A 20,997-nucleotide genomic window follows, 5' to 3' on the forward strand; every position below is an offset into this window, starting at 1 on the left:
ACTGGAACAGCCAATAATTTGTGAGGGCACTAGCAGTGCCGCAGGTGGGTGGCCTGAGTCCCTGTGCAGCTCAGAAGCTGGCAATCAGTACTTGCTTGTAACTGAATAACTTCAACGGTTTTCCAGATTCTTTTCCAATAAGAGCTAAATGCACTGAAATTAAAAGAAGCCCCACTGACTTATTCTTGCTGTTATTATATTATTATGACATTGTTTATTTCTGTTAGATTTGGGGACCTAATGAGATACAAGGACAATAACAATGTCTCAGGAAATCTGGAAATCTGTATCTGAACTATGGGCTGAGAGAACACATATGAAGTTCAACCACTCCAAGCAAGATGAAGTACTATTGTGTCCCACAACACACTACCTGGTTTCCATTGGAAGAAACACTAGGTAGATGTGTCAGGAAGGAGAGGGGATGTGATCCGATAGCCATTGCACACCCTCTCTGAACAATGAGGGAATTAAGTCAGTGGTGTCATTGCCTTGAAGATCAGACACTGTTACATATTTGAGTAATCCACAGAGCATCCATCAGCCTCTATCATTCATCATTTGGTGATATAAGATAATCACAGAATGGGGCCTAAACTAGTTACTTGGATGAAATGGTTCATAGAAGCAGAGACAAGCCTAAATCCCATCTTTTCTCATGACTTACTTATAGGATAGCTATCAGTAAAAGTCCAAAACAGATCCTTTTTATTTGGTAGAAGTAAATGATCTCTTAGAAGACATAGAAGACTATGGCATTCCTAAAGAAAAGAAAAATTAATTCAGACTGCTTGAACTAGACAAAACCAACATAATCTAATCCTGAACAGGCTCACACTGTTGTAAATGAAAATTTGAGGAAAATGTTTGACTGAGTGAAAGGATATACATGAAAAAAGGCCACATGGGAAAACTTTAAAAAGAAGGGCTGTTTTTATTAAATGGTCTAAGAAAAAGCACAGAAGAGAAAAAATGAGTAAATCTCAATAATTCTAATGGTATAAACAGAAATTAAAACAGCCCATATAGAAAGAATGAGTTAGGTTGCATATACAAATTCTAATTTCCTCATAAGTAGAAATGGTAGAATCTTCAAATTTTGGTTCCCCCAAAATAAATCAATATTTTATTTGTCTCTGAACCAAAATAGAGTAAAATAGTTTTCAAGTTTCCTGCTAAATTAAAACTTCATGAATTCTAAAAAGAGTTTCTAATTTTGCAAATCCATTAAAAAATACTTTTTTGCCATTTTAATAATATTTTTACTTCACATGTCTTATGAAACAGATTACATCCTCTGGTCATCCATAGTAGCAGACATCTGACCCAAATGGTTAGTTCTTACCCCTGTAATTTATATTTTCAAGTAATATAAAAATACTGAAAAGAAAGCATCCATAAAATCCAAAATGACATTTTGGTTCAGTAATCTGATTTATTTCTGAAATGGTAAATTCTGTATCAGAACTTTTTCCCATAGAGGTTTTGCTGAACTGAACATACTTTTATTTTAAAACATTTTAAATGCTCTCTTCATTTAGTGCTTATTGAAAACTGTTGGAAAAAAAAGCTTTTCCTCTTCCAGGCTGATAACACAGTTCTGAAAACTTCACTGGGAATGTCACTGAAATCCAAGCCAGTTCTCAGGGACTCAGAGAAAGGAGCTCCATCAGAAAGTTTGATCAGGCAGCAAATGAAAAAACTCAGAAGTTATTTAGATTGGAGTAAAATTTTTTTGAGTCGGCAAAGGGAAAATAGCCTGCTGAAATCATGTCATCTGTAATGTGGTAAGTTATTTATTTTCTTTTAATCCTATTTGAAATATCAACATTTCCGGTACATTAGCTTGATTGGCAGAGGTATTGTATGACTTGGGATAAACCCCAGTAAAACTTTTCATTCCTATCTGAGATGCTCCAGGTTCTAAAGGAGTTCCCCTCATCTGAAAACATCCATGCATTAGGAACATTGTCACATGGCTATTACCTCTTAACATCACAGCAAGTCAAAACTTCGGAGAGACAGACAGCAACATTCTTTAGTGCATATGCCTGAACCTGAACTCATTTTAATCTCAGTAACTGACCTGAAAGAAACCTTAGGTCATGGGAAATAATACTCAACTAACTGAGTAAAAAGAATATTATGATTTTTGAAAGTAACAGACATGACAAAAGGTAGCTCATAAAAGACTGCAGGACCACACCACATCACTATAGGCAGAACTATCTGCTTAAGGTAATAGGAAGTACTATTTGAAATCTAACACTTCTATGGACTGTAAAGCTATTCCACATTTTTCACCTTACCATTTTGTATTCTTTCCAGCTTTTTTGAAAATCCAGACTCCCATCTTCTCGGTGCTGTATAACTGTCCATCCTCCTCCAGCAATTTCCATATTGCAGAAGACCTATGCAATAATAACAATTAAAAAAAAAAAAAAAAAACAAACAACAAACAAACAAAAAAAACCCACAAAACCCAAAGTAAAACAAACTTGCATTGGAATAATTTCATTTTAGGGGGAAAAACATATTTGTGAAAAACGGAACTAAGGAAGCCTGTTTTCCTATGGATTCATGCCCTATGCCCTCAATGGTATCCTCATTCGCTTGATTACAACAGGAACTCTCCTTATGTTCAGTGTAATTCTCCCAGTAATGTCTCCTTTTGTTTCAGCACATTACTCAAGAATATCCCCCCTCATCCCATTCTGCATCCTGAACTTTCCTCTTCACATTCCCTCCACGCTCCTTTTATTTTCTTTACAGTGCCCCTGTAACCACTCCCTTCCTCTTAACAAACAAGAGTATTTCTTTCAGTGATAACAATATTTTCTATGGTTTATAGCAGAGTGTCATTCTGTATAAGAAAGGATCTTCAGGAATTTTTACAGAAAATACCCATTCGAGGAGTCCAAATCATAGCACAGATGAGATTATTCTGTTTTGCTTTGTGTTGTAATGTTACTTACCGTGTGCCAGGCAGTGTCCCAAAACAAAAACAGCTGATCTCAGTTTAAGCTGCTTTACAGCTGACAGAGGACATAGAAACATATCTGTGGACAAGCTCAGAAGACCTATACTGAACATACCCTGCCATCATTGCACTAATAAAATTCTAACTTAGATACTGACATTCTGTATATTAAGGATAATTTGACAGTTTGACAATTTTGATGAAGCTTGTTAGAATATTGAGTCAACTGAAATCTGTTAACATTCTTAAATAATCTATATAATAATCAAAATGCATATTTAGTTTTCATTCATTTTTCACTCTTCTTACATTATCATTTCAAAAATATATAAGATAAATGATGAAAAAATGCAAATACTGCTTATCCATTCACTTGTCTTGGTATGGGGCAAGTGACAGTATTCATTTTTGTTCCTATTTTTGTATGACACTTGATTTTAAGATCTAAGTTTCTCAGTGCTACTCATTCCAGCAAATTTTCCTGATTTTTATTCCCATGTACTCATCCGTGCCATATTAGTAGTTCAACTATCTTAAATTTCATTTGCCTGAACTCTTGAATAGTTATATCCCTCTTTTTAAGTAGAATGTCAATATATAAGAGGGTTGAAGAGGTGTCACCCATCAGCTTAGCTTTTGGCATTCACATCAACAAAAGTCAATCCATTCAGCACTGGTCAGTAATTTAAAGCTTTAAGTTTCTTTGCCAAATTGAAGGTTACTATCCAATTCAGTTAAATAAAAATTTGTCCCTCATTTGACTAGATAACTGTATTCTACCCTCAGGCAAAGCAATTCCAAATCTTTCCTACTTATAATAAGCATTGTCACAGTAATCCCGTGCAAGTTCTTTTGTTTTAATTTGCTCCAGGCATGCCAAGTGAAGTCCATGTGTAGGTATAGGAAGGAAATGGAATACCGAACAGTGCAAACATGTGAATTTGATTTAGGGTAACCACAAGAAAACCCACAATTTGCAAGACAAACATTTTGTCCCTATTCCTCCTTCAGGGAAGACGCTGTGAGTCAAAACATTTATCTACAGGATTTAATTTCTTCAGTCTGTTTTACAGTGAGAATTTCTAAATTATGGTTTTACTTTCCTTATAAGTCATTTCAAGCTCCCATGAATCCACTGCTAATTTTTAAAACGTTAAATCCGCAACTGTATGAAGACTGTATTGAGACTACTAATTTTTAAGATGTGCACAAATTATGGGGTTTTCATACTAAAATATAATAAAATACCTGTAAAAAGACGTTGATGTTTTCTGAATAATATAACAAATTAAAAGAGAAAACTGCATAGTGAAAGAAAGATTTACCAGCAGCGTATTATTCACTAGCCATCATTGTGTGGTCTGCTGGTGGTAGACGCAAACACCTGCCTTATTAACAGGAGTGCCAAGCTGATTATAGATTTTTACTGTGTGTAGCTCCAGCCAACAAATGTCCTAGACTGGCTTCTGTCCCAGACAAGGTCAAGGCACTCAGCCATTAAACACCTTTTAACATGTTCTGATATTTAACCTTCTACCAGAAAATAAAAGGGTGAAGAAAAGTGACTTTGAATTTGCATGCGTCTCTAGATTCTGAGTTTATTGTCAATAAAATAACCTGATTTAAATCAAAAGAGCATCCAAAGCATTGCACTCTTACTCTTCCTTAAATGCATGGTAAAAATACTCAAGCTCCTAAAAGGCATATTATGAGATTATTTATACATATTTTAGCTTTACGGACTAAATTATTATAAACTTCATAATAACCATTTAGAGATAAGCCCAATTTTAAAGTAAATAAAAGGAGGGGGAATACTACATGGGGCATTTTAAGTGCATGTGCTCTAGGACATCTCAAGTCTACATTGTTGCCATGGAGCAACAAGCTTGAGACCAGCCATTTGAGATTCCGGCAACGTGTCTCTGCTATGCAGAAACCGGGCCTGAAGGTAACCATGTCAGGATGACAGTTTCCACTGTATATGGGGCTAGCATACATTTAATGGGTTAAAATTCTGGCATATATGCTCAGAGAGACCATCAACAACAATTTGGTAGGAAGTCCACAGGCAGAAAGTAGAGGGGAAGGATTGAAAGCTGCATTCATGGCAACAATTTTGCAGAGCCATGAAGACCCAGATATATAGACCCCCCTAACAATTAAAAACATGACATTTTCAGTGCAGTGCACCCAGAAATTGGTAGAAGTCATGCTTGTAAGGGCATTAGAGGAGACAGTGAGAGAGTCAAATACATTAATCCAAGGGGACATATGGAGGTTCTGTGTGCACTCAGACCAGTCCCCCTGGCCTACTTCAGCTTCTGAAGGTTGACATGGTTCCTTCAGCTCCAAAATGGTGACAAATGCACTCCCACTGCTCCTCTGCTCATCAGCAGCCTCTGCTTCCCCTGTAGCTGACCCCACCTCTGCAGGGCACTGAGAGGACTCTTCTTGCCTTTGCTCTCACTATGGCCTGGGAACAATCATTTGTCAACACCATCAGGCATTGCACACACCCCCACATCAAAGTAAACCAAATAATTAGCTTAATAATTTAAGGCTATCTTTTTCTTTTCACATCTCAAAAATATGGAATATTATTAATATCCTTTTAAACGGAAATGAATCACTAATTTTTCATGCAGGGCTGGAAAACTAACAAACTAAACTAATGAACTGTTGCAGCTAGAAACATGAAAGAAAAATTGCGATCTAAATTTGTAAGCAAATAAAAATGAAGCATATAAATGGTATGGAACTGTAAGCACAGAGTATAATTTTCTATGAATATATGAAGGTAAAACCAGCAAAAAAGTAGAACTGACAGTAATATTTGTATATATGACAAAGGGATATTTTCTACTGAATGTCAGGATTCTAGTAAGTATCCCTTAGGAAATATAAAATGAAACGAAGGTATATTTTTGTGACCTGAAGTATAAAATTACTATAAATGAGACAGTTGCCAGTGGCTGTGAATATTACAGAAGGTAATAATATATTTGGCCTCTTAAGAGATGTCAGAGTTGTGCATTGCATTGTGGTAACCCAGATAACTAAACTGGCTTTAAACAAGCGGGTATGTCTCCACACAGTACCTATCAGGATATTAGCTTGGGTCCCAGAGCAGTCTAACAGTGTCAGTGTGGTGCTACCTCTGGGCTAATTAGCCCTGGCACAGTGCTGTGTTGATGTGATTTTGAAGCTATCTCAGCTGGAGTTAATTCAGCTATCTCTGCACAGCACTACCTTGCAGACTGTTAATAGGACCTTAATGTCTGAAAAAGCATCTGTTAAAGCAATCACACTCCTCACTTGACTAACATGAATGTGCCTGGGATCAGCTTTTGCTGTGTTATGCTAGGGCAAGACAGAAACAGGTGGCAGCAAAACCACCCTCAACTTCCCCCCCCCCCCCCCCCTTTTTTTTTGCTAAAACAGGAAGCCTCCAGGAAAAAATAATGCAATTATATCAGCTGAGCTGTGGAGCCTGTTTTGATTCATAGTAGCTTCTGCAAACAGGGATATAGCAGAAACACAGGATGGCTTCCATAGTGTCACTGTCGTTATATGACCAGTGAAGTGGGTTTAAGGTAAATATACCAGAAGCATCAGTGCCACAGTGCTTTCAGATAAGCATTGTTCTTCATTGCAACCCAGCTTCTGGGGATGGTTTCTGAACTTTAATAAGGCTAGGAAAAGCCACTGCCAATTTGTACATTCAGTTTGGACTCTGATGTTACATCTCTGTTTTGACCGGAACAGCTTCTACAGAACTGCGTTTATTGTTCTTGTCCTGTTCATTAATGCTTAAAGAGATCTCTGTGTTTTATGTCACGTCAAATATTTTTTAATTCACATTCACCAGAGTTATATTGATCTTTGCCCATAGCACTCTCCCACCCCAATTCTACTTATGGTTTAATGAACTCTAATTCCTTAGTAAACTATATTGTCTTGACGTTTACAGGCTTCCAAAGGCCTCTAATAAAACCAAATTCAGTTTAGAAATAAGTTTTACATATCTCATTTTGTAAATCTTTATCTTTAAAAACTGCTCATTCTGTTATTCCTTTCCCTGTGCTACCAGATAATCTGCCCCATCAGCTTCCTCATTACAGCTGTTTACTAATTCTCTTCTAAACTTTATCACAGATTTATTTGCAGCCATTGTCTGGTTCAACTGAATTTGCCAAGCGGGATGAAGTGAGTCAACTATTAAGTGTATATTGGAACTTACGAAGGGTTCTCTGTCAGCGAGAAAGAAGAATGTCCTGAATAATACAGTTTATAATTTTCTTCACTCTACTGTATTTTTTTCAAGACTGAATATAGCCCAAGTTATTTATACCAGTACAACATTTTGCAGAATGAGAACTTCAATAAAGGCTCCAAATGCTCCTTTAAGGCCAGAGAAACATCATATTGACAAACAAGAAAATAAAACAAGTATTTACTTTACCTTTTTAGGATCTGACACATTGTTAATATAAATAGTGTAGACCCCGCTTCTGTTAAAACCAGCTTGGTATACATCTGCACAGTCTCTGAAAGGTTTTTCTTCTTCCTTTTTTGCATTCTTTAGTAAAACTGCAAAACAAAAAACCATGATAATATAAGTTACAACAGCAATCTTAAGCATTCCTGTATCAAGGAAGACCACTTCTGCACACTGTATTCCTTTTAAACATACACAGCCATAACTGTACTATGGTCCTTAAACAGTTGGTGCATTTAGTAAATTCTGTTAAAGAACTAGTATGAAACTTTCAGACAGATGGCAGGGTAGGCACCAGCAGAAGTCATGATGCAAGTAGATACAGAGCATCCTGCCTACTGTGAGGTGAACACAGCTCATTCTTTCTGAGTGCAAAGGTCTGTGCAGCTGCAGGTGTTGCCTCTGTCTCAAACTGTATCTGGAAAGTTGCCAAAATATGCCCCAGAGGTGGCACGTGGAGGTGGAAAATTTGTTTAGTGTTGTGATCTGACACTGATGCTCACCTAAGACGGCAATGCAGAACCCTGGAAGGAGAGAGCTTGTGCCCTCCCTCCATGAGGTACTGCCTTTTGAGCAGCCTACGGGCTTGGGGCAAGGGAGCTGTTTGCTTAAATTTATGGGTTTTGGCAGAGAATTATTTAATGATTTTCATATCTAGATATATAAAACTTGCTAGATACAATTAGTGGAAAGAAGAAGAAAAATCAGAGCTACTGAAGTCAGTTGTTTAGAGTCATGATTTATTCAATTTATTTTTGGCTCAAAACAGGAAAACAATTTATGTTAGAACACCGGTGCAGATCTTGATCCTGTATATTGCAGACAGACCACATATATGAGTCTGGACTGAGAAATCAGGAGGGCAAGATGTTTGAGGATCCCCATCTTGAACAACCAGGAGATTCCCTGTAGAAGGAGTAACATCTGAGAGTGTTCCTTCACTTTCACAAACAAAAGTAGTGTGACCCCACACGATACTGAAGGATATGATTTCATTCCAACAACACATACTTTAAGCACATCAGTATTCCCCTGGAAATCCATCAGCCTACTCAGATTCTTAAAGTTAAACATGTCCTTAAGTGCTGTGCAGGGCCCGGGCCAGCACTTCATTAATCCCTACAATAAGGAAACAATATTTAAGTCCTCCAGACACACTCATCATCTGGTGACAGACACTTCTTTTTCATTTTTGGCTTGAAAGTGTGCATTATAGGTACAAAAGGAACTACGCCTTATTCACTCTCAATGAAGTGGCCTGTGCTGCAAAACTGGTGCTTAACGACAATGGTGTGTAAAAAAGCAACAGCCTTGCACAGCATGTGGGACTATCCACGCCATAACATGGTATGCAACAATGCCAAAGCTTTGTAGCTTGGTATACTATCTCCCATTTGAATACCTCAAAGCAGAACTTTAGGATGGCAAATTCCTGCCAGTTCAATTGGCATTAATACCATTTCATAGGTGGGGAAACTGAGGAAGAGAAAGGTTAAATGTTTTACCTCGGTGACTTTGTGAAAAGGTGAAAATAGAAAAATAGTGAGAAATCCAATCCTGAACTGTAAGACTATCCTTCTCTCTAGGTAGGCATTTTACACACACATCATATTCTTTTTTTCCCTTTTACGTGTTTTATTTTGTTCTTTTAAAATTTGATTTTGACAAACCAAACCCCCTTACTTCTCCCTTTCCATGGATTTGCTGCACATTTATTATTTTTATCCAATACCATCAATAAAAGTTAAACTTGGTTCATATACTTGCATATGAACTTCAATTAGAAAATCAATGGCTTTGACACTTGACCATATTTGGAAAAGGTAGTGCTGGCAATGCAGTAGATGACACACTTTCCCATGAGATGGCAGGGAATGAGGTCCTCAGCAAGGTATACATCAACAGTGCACTGTCAAAGGTGCCATTTTTTAGATAAGACATAGAACTGAGGCCTTCACAGTTTGTGTTAATTAAAGATTTCACAGTACTTTCCTGTAAGCAGATGGTGTTAGCATCAGTGGCCAAAGTCCAACTTGAATAATTACTTGGGGCTGGAGCCAAAGCCTAGAGGAATTAAAGCAAAGCCTCTCATTGATTTCAGAGGGCTTTAGATTAGATCCATTCTTCCTGGCCTGAATTTCTCTAATGCTGTTGTTTCAACTGCAGACATCAGTCTCTCCTGTCTAAAAAATGTATTTAGTTGTGCAGAGGCAGAGTGTTCATTTTCTTGAGTCTTCAAGTACTTATATTTTAATATCTTTATGTAGAGAGATTATCTCACCTCTATTCAGCCATTATACACAGATTGAAAACCACTTGGAAATAACTGCTTAAGAGTCAATCAAGGAAATTTGAATTTGGTTTCTTTTTAACTGGAAGTTAGACCAAAAAACCCCCATGAGTATATCCTAAAGTTCATATTATTTAAATTTTAAACAAGGTAAGATTTTCATTTCAGAGTAACTAGAATTAGATTTGAAAATAATTTTCTAAGAAGATGGATTTCTAAGAAGCATACTTAGAAATAAATTTTTTCCTCATGCTTAAAGACTAGGAAAAACCACATTAAAACTGCTGTTGATGTAAGAGATGAAGGTGACAAAGACAGGTGCCATAGATATGCCCAGTTCCTTCCACCCTTCCTCTCAGTATCAGACAGCTGAAACACCTGAGATCACAGACAGCAGATGTGTTAATTTCCTGTAGACTAAGCAACCCAATACCCTTCTTTTGCAGCAGTGGGTTTTATTCAGTGAACCACTGTAGCCAGAAGATGGCTTTCCTTGGGTTCCTTTCATCCCTCTCTCAGGAGGTAGTGCTCCCACTGGAAGAAAAGCTCAGCTCCTTGTGAAGGAGCACAATATATTAAGCATGACCAGCACAAAGTTAGTTTTTCTTAATACATCAGACTGTAATTTGCAAGAACAGCCCAAAGTTATCAGAAAATTAATACTCAGGAATGTTACTGGTAATGTTCTTTTAGGGTAAAATATGTTTTTTCTAAGGTTTGCTGTTGTTTTTCTAACTTTATATTCCATACAATTTCCAAACCGCTTCTACCTACTATAGCTCCAGACTGGTTTTTGTACATTACATAGACCTTGAATCCTTATATATTAAGTCAAGTTCCTGAATGATGCAATGGCTTACATATGGTAGATGTGTAAATAAATTTGAGAAAAAGTAACAAGGCTCAAAGAAAGTAGTTCTAAAACAAAATACAAAGCCATTACATTTCTTTGTTCAGCTTCAAGATCTTAATTGACTTTACACAGATTTCTAATGTTAGTTTAGCTATTTTCAAATACAATGCTTACGTCAATGTTTTATGTACCTGAAGAAGAAAATAAGTCTACGTCAAGCAAAATAATTTTACCATTTTTAAACCTGAATGCTTAGCCAAAATTTGGACCCCTGGAGGGTCCAAACTGGTGATGAAGTCATGCTCCTTTGAAGCAATGATGCCTATGTGGAAAATCCTGCTTTCCTGAATGGAAGAATAATTAGCAAAATAACTTCTTTCACTGCACTTTCCGAAAGTCTCTTGGTTAATTTTTAGCTCAGTAACTTTCTCCTTGGGCTACCCTACCTGTGTTTCCCTACTTGATGAATTATTTCTGTCAGTTATCAGTCTTTCAGCTGTTTCTTTTCCTCAATGCCCTAAATGATGGTTTGAGTCCAGGCAACACAGCTGGTACCATCCATAACTGCCCAGAGCTCTGTCACATGGCTGCTCCCATGTAGAGGCAACAGCTCTGGCAGTGCAACTGCTCTGCAGCCCCATGGAGGAACAGGAACCCAAATCACTGAAGTTTCAGCTAACCTGTAGGCTGTGAACTGCCAGGGCTCAGCAGCTGTTCTGCTGCCTCTACTAACAGGGTATTCACCTTCAGTAGAAATCTGGGTCAGCACCTGAGGTTGCAGTCTTTTCAGTTTTCTTAGAAAGGGTTACCGGCACTCACAAGTGAGAGAGCTCAGGTATATAGGGCCTTTTCCCAAAACAATAGTCAGAGAAATCTCTTAACTGATTGTTAGTTGTGTGTGTCTCTGTGTATGGTGAGACTATTCCTCTGCTATCAGTTATGAAAATAATTCAATAGTAAATGAGTTTACTAGTTCCTAACAGCTATCACAAATGAAGGATGCCTGCTTTTCTGCCCGGGTGGGTGTAAAGAAATACAAACTGACTACTAGGAATAAATAGCTCCTCTAGGAATACAAAATTTAAAATATACAATATCTATCTTTTTTTCCTAGCTGTATGAAAATTATCTAATCCCATCTCTACTAGAAAAAATATTTTTAAAAATATACTTGATTTTTTAAATTGAGATTTCTGATTGTTTTTGAGAAAATGAAGCGGTTCTCTCATTGCTTCTCAAGTCTCTGTCAGATATTTGGTGAACAAAAAGTGCAGTTTGTCTGCAAGCAATAAAGAATGTTAAACTGCAGTTCATTATGTTGACTGAATCAATAAAATCACATTCATATCTACTAAATTATTTAAGATCTGAACTGCCATGTTTGTGAAATCAGTTGAGACTGAGTTAATCACTACAATCTTATGTCCTTTAGTGATACTGCCAGCAAATGAAAGGCAGCTGTTGGTTATTTTGCATGATAGTGACTTATTCGGACAGATATGCAGACATTTTTGTAGTGTCTTAGTGAACTATTATATTTTCATTGTTTTAATGTTTTATTTACATGTATCTAATTTTCTTATAGGATTTAATAATCACTATATATACCAGAAGACATTTTAAAAAATTCTTCATGCTTTTGAAGCCAGAAAGGAAAAGTCTCTCTCCATATCTTATTGGGAAATATAATTGACGTAAATTTTAGCTGTTCTGTCAAAAGCATCTGAGGTGAAAATTTCTGTCTACAGATGAGCAGCTTCTAAAAAATCAAAAAGGACAATGTTGTAAATTGATGGTTTTTACCTACAGCTGTAGCATTCCAAGACAGGTTCATTCAAGGACTACCAAATGGCAGTTTTTGTCTAAATCCAGACTGCAAATAAATTTCCCCTTGATCTTGTCATGGTTCCAGACACATGGAACCATGGGGTATCCTCTATTTCTATAGGAGACCCTGTATCTGACCTCTTTCCAACCATTTGGGTGCAGCTGCTGTGTACCACCACAGTTTCAGTTATGATGGCAAATAGCGCCTAGCTCACAAAGAATCAAATCAGGAACAGTTTGCTAATGTTATCAAAAGGATGTCAGTCAAATATCCCCAGTGAGGAGGCCTGGAACATGGCCCACATATGTATATATGTTCCCAGACTTAGCAGCAGGAACCACAAACAGATCTGACAGAGAAAGGGTGAAGATTATTTTTGTTTTGAGGAGGAAAAATATGTAAAGAGGTACAGCCACTCAGTTTTTGCTGATTTACAGCCAGAGGTATAGTCTGTTGTTTCAGTGGCCTAGTATTGCATATACCAGCCTCCACTGGAGAACAAACATTAAACTGCAACCTAATAGCTGCCTGTGACATCCAACTATTTCCTGCAACAAGGCAAACCTGTGACAACATTGTGCTGCAAATGTCACACAAACCACAGGGAAAGGCACAAACCTGGAGGCTAAGTTCCAGTCAGATGTGCTCTCCAGGTAACCACAGTGCTCTCTACAAACTAAAATGATAGTCATGTAAGAGTACATTTGTGTCTCTGTCAAAAAGGACTTGAAAAGCACATTTTCTGGATTCTAGTTTGTTCAGGTACACATGCTATGTGTTTTTCCTTTCCAAAAAGTATTTCTGGATTATTAAAGCTATCACCGTCACCCAATATAGCCAATATGAAAATTATATTCCATTGAGATGTATTAAATTAAAAATTATTGCAGTTACTTATTATTGATAAAACATTGGGCACTTTTAATGCATCTATCTAATTAAATAAAAGTTTTAAATGTGAACTTATAGGCACTTAGTACCCAATTCTAAATTATTATAAAGACAAACTACCACCACCTGATTTAAAACTTTCTCCAACATCAATTTTATTTCCTCCTGTATTAATACTATGTTTTATTTTCATCTCCAGAAAGTCTGAATATGAACTTTAAAAAAAAGGAAGCGGGGGGCCATATTAATATGAAAGCTGTATCTGGATATCTTGGACTCCAGCAGTCTTCACAGATAAGTCATTGTTTGTGCATGCTTGTGTACTCATATTTGTTTATTAGGGAGGTGGGTGAAAGTTTAGGACTATAGTTCGGACATATCGTTTTCTTCCAGCAAAGTATGTATTCACCAAAATGCTTTTCAAGGTAATATTTCTTTGTGAGATTTCTTTGAACCTGACAAAAAGAGCTGGCCAAAGGCAAAATGGAAAAAAAGAAGTTCATTTTGACATACTGGAATAAAATTTTTCTGTTCTGGGAACTATTGCTCCATAATCAAGTTTATAGATTATAAATTTGCAGATTCTAGTTTCTAAAACTTTATTGTCAAGGTTCCCATTAATCCCAAATGAAGTTATGAGAGTGGCTATACCAGGTTACATTGTCACTCCATCCTCTCCAGTGTCCCATCTCCAGCATCAGAGGCCATAGAAGTCATGGGGCTTCCTCACCAGACTTGATCTTTTAACCCTCAATGCTCTTCTGGTTTCTCCTTTGCTTGCATGCTCGTAAATTTTCTCCTTATTTTCTTTTTCCTTTAGGCCTTTCCTTCCCCAGGAGGACCCTAAGGTGTTGCAAGGCCTGGGCTAACACCTGGCCCCAAAAAACAGTCTTCAGTAGGAACAGATGTCCAAAGCAGATGACTGGAGAGCGGCATAAGAGCAGGCAAACATATCCAGGAATTCACAGCATAGGCACTTCCTCTGCCAGATAGAATGTCTATATATTTAATAGGCTTTGAAAGAATTTTCTTCCATTAATTTCTCCAGTTGCTTTTTTGCAGCCACGCAAATTTTAATCATTCATAGTGTCCCATACCAAGGAACTCCATACACATGCCATGTGAAGGACAATCTCCCATTGTTAGATTTTAACCAGTGTATTTCAGCTTGTGACCCTTCATTCTTAGCTGAAAGTGTCAGTAATTCTGCATCCATACTCTACAAGACACCTATCATTTCTACTGCATTCTCCTCCTATTATCTTTTACAGTGCCTGAGGTATCTCTGATATGATTAATGAATGTTATTTCACATCTTTGATCATCTGTCTTTGTAGCTTTTTCCATCTTTTTTTGTTTTGGGGCTGGGGGTTTTTTTGAGACAGTTTTTGAGCACATATTTTATACAGTATTTGAGCACATCATGAATTATACTGTGGTACAGTTTTTTTGTGATTTCCTTTCTGTTCCTTTGTAATAATTTACAAAACACTGTTTTCATTTTGACCATTAATAGGCAAGTACCACCTCCTGTGTCTTTCACTCAAGATTTCCTTGGGAGCTTACCTTGAACTTACATGGGTATTTTAGAAGGTGTGAGAAAATAGAACTCCAGAATTCCTTCCTTAGGCATGCTTATCTGCTGAATTATTAGAATGGAAAATGCTGGCCTTCATTTAAGAGTTCAGAGTTGATGACAGTGTAAGTAAATATACATATACTCACACATTTTTAAAGTCTAAGGGAGCATTTAGTCATGATCCAAAACCCAGTGCAATGGCAGGGTGTCACTTAAAGGAGCCGTGCTGCTCTTCTAATTTCTGTTAGTTGTAGACTGCCTCCATAGTCACAGAATAATCAACTAACAGGAGACCTGGCAGAAAGTGTTTTGGTTTGGTGTACGGGGAGGGAAGGGGAGGCAGGCTTGGGGGTTTTGTTTGCTTGCTTGCTTGTTTCGTTATTGTTGTTGTTGGTTTGTTTCTTTGCTACACATGTTTACTATTCCACTGGAATCAGCTCAATGATCTGATTCATCCTGTGACCCTACAATCACTGGACTGGGTGGAGAAGTGGAAGGATTTTCTTCCAAGCAGCAATGACAAAAGCAAAAATAGCCTTTTTGCCATCAACCCCCAGCCCTTCACGGCTGCATGCATACAAATTACAGCATGTGGGAGGCCCAAATGCATGTGCAAACCTCTCTTAAATACAGTCCAGCATAACTACCAGGCCATGCTGAAATGCAGTTAGTAGGGCTACGATGATTCTACCAGCCTAGGAACTCATCCATTCTCAGATTCTTTAGGAACAGTAAGGTTCATTACATACAAGAATTTCAGATCTATATTTTTAAGGTGGGGAGGAAAGAGAAAAGGTGTAACCAATTAGATGCCTCGCATTAACATTTACAGAAATGTTTTAGCAGCTAACAGAATATTACTTTTCTTTCCCACATACCCTCTAAGAGTCTGAAGTAAGAAAGGCAATCAATTGCATAGCAAGAGCACTCAAGCTATCCAACTACTTATTAAATAAATCATTTAAAACAGAATTTGCCTCCTGTAGTGCTGCAGGAATCGACTCGGTCTTTGAAAACAACATTAACATAGTAAGCTTTCATCCTCTCAAGGGCATAATTATTTACTACCTAATAAATTATCAACAGTTATCAAGTTTGTTTCCCAATAAATCCAGTCTTAGTGACTGGTAACAACAATAATACTTCAATTCACTGTGCGTTTGAAAGACATCATTTAGGAATACCATAAAGTGGTCCTCATTAGTGAGCTGAAATAGAATGCCTTATGGCCCATTTACAAAGAGATAAAGACACTTAATTATCCAGCTGCAATATAGTTCCTTAAGAGTTTCTGCTTGAGACAGCAATTTTGTGAGTAACCAGCCATTCACTGTGATGAGAACTAAAGAAGTCTTTCATGAACTGCTACAAGAGAGATTAAGCCACTGGCTTTGTTTAATATTTCTAGTGTCCATATTTTTTTAATTGATTTATATTTTTCCATGCAGGCACCCTAATGTGCATTTAGGGTTTCCAGCTGAAGAATGGTATGCATACAAAGAAATTTTTCACTAACAAGCCATTTGGGTGACACCAACAGTGTTGTTACTGGGTTTATGTATGCTGATATTCCCTCTAATATCTTTGGTGTGAGTGAACAATACCATTTTCACAAAGCAGAGTGAAGAGGTATTTGGCACTGACATATACTTTAGGAATGAGGGTGGGTAATTGATTTCAATATTAACAATCAAGAACTTAAATGTAAAAATATGTACTTAAATTATTAATTTTTCTGTACTAATAAATACTGACCTCCTGCTGCGACCATCAACAAGTTAATAGGGATAAAATAGGGGAATCTCCAATTCTGTTTTGATGAATTTAAATATTTTCCCACTGACAAATTTCAAATGCTGCACATCCAAATTGATTTATTTCAGGCTGAATCTCTAATAAATCACAGCCTGGCTTGATCCTACTTAATACACTTTGTTGCATTTAATTATACAGCAAAACTTGGAAATTAAGTATACTTGCCTGAGTAAGGTATGAAAATACTTTTATTTACACATCATGATGATTTGGAATTAATATTGTTATTTATTTAGTTTTAGAAAACAAGAATATAAAATTAATCTGTCCCAATGTAGATACTGATCATATAAATAGCAGCACTAATATCATCACCCCTTAACAGATAATATGGAGAAAGAAGGTACTTGCAGATGCAATTCACCTCATCCTAAGAAAACTCACCTGACAAAAGTGCCTTTCTTGACTCTAAAGGAAGTCCAGACCAGGACTCCACATCAACACTGTATTATTCTTTCCAAGCACAGAAGAAAAATGACCAAGACCTGTGTCATACAACCTTAGTCTTCTACATGACTGTCTATAATCTATTAGATTTAAATATCCATGTTATTGTATTCCAATACATGGCTGAATCAATATAATATAGAAAATTTGTCTTGCTGAACACAGTCCAAACACTAAAATTACATTTCAGAACACCTGAATCTGTTATTCTATCCTGGGATTTCCAGTGGAAGGTTTTGGGGGTTGGGGTTTTTGCGTGGGTTTTTTTGGTTGTGGGGGTTTTGGTTGTTTTTTTTAAAATACTAGCTTGTATTATATAAGGTGTCTTTGAAGTCTTTCTAATGAAGTAGACCAGCATCACTGCTGAGGTAATTCTGATTATGTCAATGGAGTTTCCCCTGTGCCTGTAACCTTCGGGTCATTTCTTTGAAGTTCTCATTCTATTCTCACTCTCCTCACTTCAGCATAAATGTTAACATCATAAAAACTGTGGTTTAAGAAGAGGAATGGACTACTTACTGTTTAATATTTTGAATAAATTAATTGCTATGCCTTTTTAAAGCATAAATTTCATTCAAATAAATTTTTGGACATACATACTTTTCCTGCATAATTTTCTAAAACATGAAAACTACCCGTAAACCAGGAGATTGGTACCTTTTCAGAAATGCCAGACCCACTAACCATGTTATTTACTTCATGAACTCAATAGGGACTTCTGGGGAGGTAAATTCCTAGCATATATGTGTATTATTTTGAGAATTAAGCTTAGCTTCTTGTCAGCATTCAAGAGGAGGCTAATGCTTCATTTGTCTCCTACTAGGAGGTCACAAAACCAGATCCATGACAAAACTTTCTCTACTGTTCCATTAGTTCTCTGTAGTATCTAAGTTTAGACCAAACATTTTAACAAGGTATATTATTATGCAGTCTGACAGACAACATAAAAAACAGGAAAAAGAAAATAAGTTTATGGTTAAATATACTTTCCCATTGAATTTTTACATTCCCTTATCCTGTGGGTAGGAGTACTTGGGCAGCTATCCTAAGTTATGCAAATTAATGTTAGCACAATAGACAGTCTAGATCTATTTTCTTATACTGGAATAAAAAGACAATGTATTTAAAAATATATGTGACTTTTGACTGGACATGTTCTGTGGTGTTTGGCTTTAAACATAATTTCCCACTGGACCAATACAATTTCTGAATTACATGGTTCGAACTTATATACACTTCTTTGATGGTGATATTATCTATTGCTTAACATTATTTGTAGTGTATTCCTTGTTTTGTCTTGGTTTTGGGTTGGGTTTGGGGTGGGGGTTTTTTGAGTAATATTTGCGTGACTCTCTACTTAGCACTGCATATCTTTTCATAAGTAATTTTTCTGATGTGGAAGCTTAGACAGTCTGTCATTTAAACTATTTACTGTGTTACAGATTTATTGTTCGTCAGTGACAGCTACGTGCCAAAATGCTTTATCCATCCTCAGACAAATAATACTCGAAGTAGTATGAGGAATGAACACTTTAAGGAAAACAATAATCACAAAATCTTTGAAGACCTCTGCAAAGAACAATGTGATCCCTATCCAACTCTTACCTGCTCCAGGTGAAGGACTTCTAGAGTCTTGGACATAGTCATGCAATATCTCTATGGTGATTAATTAAGTCTTCACCTCAATGTTTCTATTTCTCCATCTTTTGTTGGGGAAAAGTAAAAGTTTCAAGCATTTATCTATATTTGAATTTGGAGATTACTTAATCATGAAAAGTTACTTTAAATTTTCACTGTACTGAACAATCATTTCATTTAGAAGACTAGTGTCTGAAAGTGCTGCTTTTTTTAGAAATTCTGTCATAGAAATTTATTGGCAGCTGCTGCCCATGTTGTTGCCCCTGCCTAAAAAATACTTAGACAAAGTGACAAATCTATTTAGCCATAGACACAGGCCAAAATGGAGACATGTGACTTCCCATGGTATCCTGGGTATATTTGACTCTCTGTAGGCTTTGTGGCCTATTAGAGAGTCTATTTTAAGGATTACATGCAACTGAAATCCTGGAATCACTCACACTGGGACAGAGGTGGGTGGTATTTTGGAAGCCAAACTCACAAACAATTCCAAGTTTTACAGGTGGTCCCCATCCCAAAACTGGTCTGTACCAAAACTGACACTGAAAGTGGGATCTGGATTTTGTATTTAGGTCCATCTATATTTTAAAGATTTATCCTTTGTGTGGCTTTTACTTTTTTCTCTCTTCCTCATTTGCCTTTATATCTTTCAGAAATCCTCCTAAAGTGTGTCTAGCCAGGGTAGAAGTACAAAGCAGATTTTTTAGGGTTATCATCTAGTACTAGGGACTATGTCAGCTAAGCTTCTCAGAGTGTAAAACCAAACAAAAGCAGTTTCTGTTCAGCCTAGCAGGCAAACTTCTGAAAGTTTCCCAACTTATTTAAATTAACCTAAAAATAAATTTTCTGATATGATTATGGCATTACTGGAGGAAATTTATCTCATGTTTTGTAATCAAAAAGCAATGGTTATCACCTGCTTGGTTTCAAATGAAGTTGTTTAGCTGTATTATTATTATTTTATAAAAAATAGTTATAAAATACTAATTTCAGTTTCACAAATTGGAAAATCCTGAATAGTATGACTTATTCAAGGAAGAAGATAATTTTCCTGTCTGTGACGTATCCTAGGGCAGATTTTTAGGTTTCTTGATACAGATAATAGTTTTTAAAATATATATTCATACATATAATATAAAATATATGGACTTACATTTTTAATTTATGGTTGAAAAACCAACAAAGGTACTTAAAGCTTTTCTCAAAATAACCACAGGATTTAGACATATTTTGCAATTCCTCTCAATTCTGTGTTCATCCTTAGGAGGTTACTCATCTTTGACAATCTGTCCTTCTAGATTTGATGCCTTGCTTAGGCTGTGCTTCCTTTCAATGATGAGTGTCCCTAGTTGAAAGCCTGAAGTTTTTAAGGGGACCCATCCTCTGCTATTCAAAATAAAAATAATTTCAAATTCAAAATTCAAAAATCATTATCAATCTCAATGATATCTAGCAACCTTTACTTAACTTAATCAAATACTCTCTTTTATCAACAGAAAACATCTCACAATTTTACTGGCTGTTCCTTTTCTCCCTACCATTAGTTATTATTCTGTATACTTCCATAACAGCATACCACATACCTTCTTTCCCATCTAATAGTTCTGTATGTTACGGCTCTCTCTCCTCATATGGAAATCGTTCCATGTCTCTAATTATTTCCATTGTCCTATTCTTTCCTGGACCATTTCCATTTCTGTTATATCCCTTATGAAATTAGATGACTGAGATTTACCAAAGTATAAGACAGAAGGAGTGTCACTGATTTATGTATCACATTTTGTTATTCTCTATCTCCCAATAAACACCAGTTCTCACAGTATATTTTATGTTTTGAGCATTAGTGCACAGAAATACTTGTGTAAGACTATCTAAACTTCATATTTTTGTGTGAATTTAGAGTAGCTCCAGTGGTACTTCCCAGCATGCATACTTTTCCATCTTCAACATATATTTGCACAGACTGAAGCTGGTATTAATTTTTGGTACAACCAAATGCTTTAGTATTCAGCCTTCATTAGAGTGGTCTTGTGCTCCAGGATAATATTATTATTTTAACTTAAACTGTCTGGCTCCTTTTTCCGCTGTGAATGTACTTACCAAAAATGTTGGTCAGCTAGATTTAAACAGACAGCAAGTGGAAATATTTCTGCAATTATTTCTCTTTAAATTATT

The 20,997-nt window shown here is 36.5% G+C and overlaps 1 protein-coding gene across 1 annotated transcript in view; it reads right to left on the reverse strand.

Annotated features, from left to right (window-relative positions):
* ANGPT1 (angiopoietin 1) overlaps positions 1-20,997 on the reverse strand; it is a 163,709-nt gene that overhangs the window by 52,162 nt on the left and 90,550 nt on the right. Inside the window, exons 5-6 of the mRNA XM_049827939.1 lie at positions 7,446-7,573; positions 2,310-2,411 (exon numbers count right to left, since the gene is read on the reverse strand). Of these exons, the coding sequence (XP_049683896.1) occupies positions 2,310-2,411; positions 7,446-7,573 (230 nt within the window). The remainder of the gene's footprint in view (positions 1-2,309; positions 2,412-7,445; positions 7,574-20,997) is intronic.

Source organism: Accipiter gentilis, chromosome 2 (assembly GCF_929443795.1).
Source record: "Accipiter gentilis chromosome 2, bAccGen1.1, whole genome shotgun sequence".
Taxonomy (NCBI): domain Eukaryota; kingdom Metazoa; phylum Chordata; class Aves; order Accipitriformes; family Accipitridae; genus Astur; species Astur gentilis.